Source organism: Ictalurus furcatus, chromosome 2 (assembly GCF_023375685.1).
Source record: "Ictalurus furcatus strain D&B chromosome 2, Billie_1.0, whole genome shotgun sequence".
Lineage (NCBI taxonomy): Eukaryota > Metazoa > Chordata > Actinopteri > Siluriformes > Ictaluridae > Ictalurus > Ictalurus furcatus.
Window position 1 is genome coordinate 35,235,765 of NC_071256.1, and position 4,631 is coordinate 35,240,395.

Below are 4,631 nucleotides of genomic sequence, written 5' to 3' on the forward strand. Positions count from 1 at the left end.
ATTTTTTTTTTAGATGCACTTGTATATACTCACCACATGTGTTAACTCTGAGTTGCCAATAACTGGGTGATTGAACTTACTCCTCACAAATGTTCTGGAACTGGAAAAAGAATAAGTATTGTTTGGGTTAATCAACCTAGAGTCCAGGGTTTATGTAATGCTAAGTTAACCTTGCTTTCAGGAATAGCCACATGGTTTCTGTTACTCCTTTCTAACCCATGAGCCGACAGCAATAGCCCAACTTTAATTAACCTGCAGGTACGTTTGTTTTGCAGCTCACAATAAATGTCCTGTGGCAACACAAGCCATTTCAGTTTTTTATATTTCTTTTTTTTTACCTCACATCCTCAATTAAGGACTAAAGTTACATTTCAGTTCTATGTTTGGAAAATTGCACAACTAGGTCATGTGACCTAGACATTTAAGAGAATTAAGCTCGTGGACCAATCAAATGCAAGGGCAGTAAACTTCTAATTGCTATCATCTGTTAGGCAGACCAATCAGTTACGCAACAGGCTCAGAAGAACTTCAGGATGTTTAGAAATGATTGAATACCTGCCTGCATAAATAGGAGGTGCTCTCCAACTAGTGGTGTGCTTGCAGTTGTCTGTTAATAGCAATGGGTTTCAACCAAGTGGGGTTTGGTGTGCTGCTACTTTTGGCAGTTGAGTTGTTAACAGCACAATGGCCAGGCTTGAATGTTCCTGCTGGGCTTCAACCTAACAAACCAGGTCATCCTTCATTGCAAGTGAGTGCTGGGTTGCCTTCTCAGTGGACACAAAGTGATCCTCAGAGGGGAAGCCCTGCAGTAGTCCCACTTGGGTTGCACTTTCAAAATCCTTCAGGTGCTCAAGACCAGCAAGTAATGCAGAGGCCAGTGAAGAAACTGACTTGGCGTTTTCCAGCAGTACCACAAATCCCAACCCCACCAGCACCAGTGAACTTTGTGAGACCGTCTAATGCTGTTCCTACCCAGAGTGTAACAGCAAGGTGCAATGAGACTGCAGTGTATGTAGAGGTGAGAAAAGACCTGTTTGGTACTAGTGCACCCCTCAATATTGCTGCTCTCACACTGGGAGGCTGTGCTGCCAAAGGGGTGGATGTTTCTTCTCAAGTCCTTGTCTATGAATCACCATTGCATGGCTGCAACAGCAAGTTGACTGTAAGTCTTCTCTTGCTAAATACTTAGCTTTTGCTTTAAGCTCACTATCAGACTTCAATTTACGTTTGCTTCTCTCGTTCAGGTGACTGCAAATGAGCTGGTCTATATCTTCACCCTTGGCGTTGCTTCAGTGCCCTTAAGTAATGCTCCCATTTTAAGAAGTCCTGGTGCTATGGCTTTTGTTGAGTGTCACTATCCAAGGTATTGCTCTGTTCCAAGAAATCTGTTTGGGTTTACTTGGGAGGCTGTGCTTATTTGTGATGGTCCTGTTTTGAATGCTTTTCAGATTCCACAACGTGAGCAGCAGTGCTCTCCTGCCTGCTTGGATTCCATATGCTTCTGCTCAAGCTGCTGAGGAACAGCTCCTTTTCTCCTTGAGGCTCATGATGGGTTTGTGTCATGGTTGAATTGTAGCTTGCTAGTTTGAGGATGGGTTACTAATGAAGCTTCTCCTTGTAGATGACTGGATATCTGAAGGACCTTCTGACTACAACTACCAGCTGGGTGAGCTTATGAATATTGAGGCATCTGTAGTGCAGTTCAGCCATGTGCCCCTGCGTGTCTTTGTAGACAGCTGTGTGGCCACTGCTGTCCCTGATGTAAATGCAGTCCCCAGATATTCCTTCATTGAGAACCATGGGTGAGTGCGCTTCAGTTGAGCCTATGTAAGCTGTCCTGAACCTTCCTAACTAGTATAAGTTATTCCAGGTGCTTGCTCGATGCCAAGCTTACGCAGTCCAGTTCCCACTTCATGCCCCAAACTCAAGCGGCTAAGCTGGGGTTTCAGCTGGAGGCATTCAAGTTTCAGCAAGTGAACAGTAGCTCGGTAGGTGGTGACTGTTTGGTTAGGGGTGATGGGACTGTTTATAAGTCCAAATATAACTTGTTGTTCCTTTGTTGCCAGTTACATATTGCATGCATCTTGAAGGCAACAGCAGCATCTGCCCCTGCTGATACGGAACACAAAGCTTGTTCCTTCTCAGGCAATAGGTATGTTGCTGTGACTGTGTTGGTACAGTGAAGATGATCTGTGACTAACAAAATACTGTTCCTTCCTAGATGGACTGCTGCATATGGTGTTGACCAGGTATGCAGTTGTTGTAGCAGCAGCTGTGGCTCAAGGAAGGGACGTGATCTCCCATCAGAGCAAGGTATTTGGGGAGAATCAAGTTTATGTAACTTTGCACTCTATGACCTGAGTTGCCACTACACAACCTATGATTCTGATGGAGTTGTGGCTTTGTAATCTGTTCATGCATTTTACCTGTATTTGCAGACTTGCAGCTAGAGCGAGAAGTGAGCCTTGGCCCAATCATGGTTCTGGAAAATGTCTGGTAGTCTAATGACTGTCTAAATAAAATTTTCTAACTTGTATGTCTTGTGATACCTCGTTACTTCTGACATACAATTGGGTATGCTCTTGTCTTGTAATGGGCAAAGTGCAAGCAAGGACTCTGGCAAAATTGACTGCATAACTAGGTGAGCTAGCCAGAAGATGACTGACATTAAGGTGCCATCCTAACATTACACTTTACCAGAACACTCCATGCCTGTGGTCCCTACAGATTTGTGCCTTTGCCCAAGAGAAAAGCTATTAAGAAAAGGCTTAAATAAACAAATGTTTTCAGCCTGGACTGGGACTGTTGGAGTCCTGAACACCTAACTGAAGTTTGTTACACCTTCTGGCTCTTGGTCTGGTGGACTGTTTCTAGCTTGGCACCGACTTGGTGTTTCAAGCAGTTGTTCCCAGTTGAACAGACTTGGAGGAATACTACGTGCTATGCTGGAAGTTATTCTATTTCTAAATTCATCTTCCTTGAACTCACTGCACCTGTGAAAGGTTAAATGGGTAGGGGCTCCCCATCCATAAAATGGATCATAAAAGGATCTTGGTATTTCTTGCAAGCTTCTAAATGATTCTTGTACTCACATAACTAAACCCATCTGCTTCAGGTTTTTTTTTCTTCCCTTTTGGTAATCTAACTTATCTGGAATTGTGCGTTGTGCATATTGTAACTGGAATTATAAGTTGCCTGACTTGAAAGGCCACACTTAAAGCTCCATCCTCCCCATGACCCTCCTAGCATTTGTAGAAGTTTAACTGGCAGGTCAATGTTGTTTGAGCCCCAAATTATGTATAATTAAATGTAATGTCAAATATCCATTAACTGAAGAAGGTCGAGTGATCACTACAAAGTAGTTTTTTTTTTTTTTTTTTTTTTTTTTTGCAAACTACACGGATTTTAAATACAGTGATTGGTCTTTCTCCGGGAGCCTTGGTCACAGTGTTCAAAGATTTGCTTTCCAGCTGCACAGATAAAAACTGAAGCCCCTTACAGCTATTCATGTTGTAACTGGCATGATCTTGACCATCAGTCACATATTATTTAATAGAAGGCATGCTGCTGTTACATGCTTTTTTTTTTTTTTTTTTTTTTTTTTAGTCACTTCATCTTTACATAGTGTCACATCAGCTTTACATCTTTATGATATTCTACCATATTGTTTTCCTGAGCATATGTGGATTTATTGAAAAAAAAGCTAGTTTTTCTTCCAACCATATACCAAAGTATTTAAGAGCTAACTCTTTCAATGGTTGTTCTGTCTAAAGTTGAAAATAGCACAAACATTACCTTAGAATAAGTATGACTAAAAATCATATATTTTGTCTTTTTTGAATTTCAAATCCATTTCAACTGTGACAGTGTTCTATAACATTGAATGCATTCTGTAAGTTCAGTAGAACTTGATTTAAAGATGCTGCAGTATAAGTGATTGTGTTGTCAGCATATAGATATATTAGTGGAATGTTAAAAAAAAAAAAAAAAAAAAAAAAAACTTTTATGACTTTGGGTAATTTTGGATCACTTGAGTTAGTAGTTAAAAAATAAAATTCAGGTCCATACTAAACCAAGCTAATTGGCTTCACAAAGCTTTTGAACCAATCCGATACCAGGAAGTATAAAATACTAATTGGTGTCATCTGTGAGGCAGCACAAATGCTAACACAACAGGTTTAGAAGAATGTCAAGATAATTTTTGATTTCCATTACATGAAAGTAGATGTTAAACTTCATGCTGATTTTAGGCTGGTGAACTTGGCTCTCACCAAGATAAGCACCAACTAAGACGTAGCTTCACAGTAAACTAATGTGATCCTTGTGTGTCTCCATCCATCTTCCTTCCTTCCATATAATGTCCTTCTGTCTGGTGTTGATGGCTGAAGTGTAATGCTGGCTCCAGGGATCAGCTTATTTTCACTAGTGCATCAGCACACACATCTGGATTGGCTAAGTAGGGTACATCTCTGGGGTCTTCAAGTGGGCACCTTCCATCCTCTGTGTTTCGTCAACTAGCCCACGACACCTCAAGAGGGCTCTACGGTGATTCTGGTGTCCTAGAATCACCCCACTCAACTCAGCCCAACTAATTTACCTGTAACTCTCTTTCTTTCTATTGTGCTTGAACT

At 41.2% G+C, this 4,631-nt stretch overlaps 1 protein-coding gene across 1 annotated transcript; it reads left to right on the top strand.

Moving 5' to 3' along the window:
- LOC128602757 (zona pellucida sperm-binding protein 3-like) lies at positions 1-2,533 on the top strand. The gene is made up of 7 exons (XM_053616762.1): positions 1-1,162; positions 1,245-1,363; positions 1,449-1,552; positions 1,622-1,802; positions 1,871-1,988; positions 2,067-2,152; positions 2,222-2,533. Exons 1-7 carry the CDS (start codon positions 620-622, stop codon positions 2,406-2,408), a joined length of 1,338 nt encoding a protein of 445 aa, XP_053472737.1. The 5' UTR covers positions 1-619; the 3' UTR covers positions 2,409-2,533.
- Positions 2,534-4,631: the final 2,098 nt, after the last annotated feature.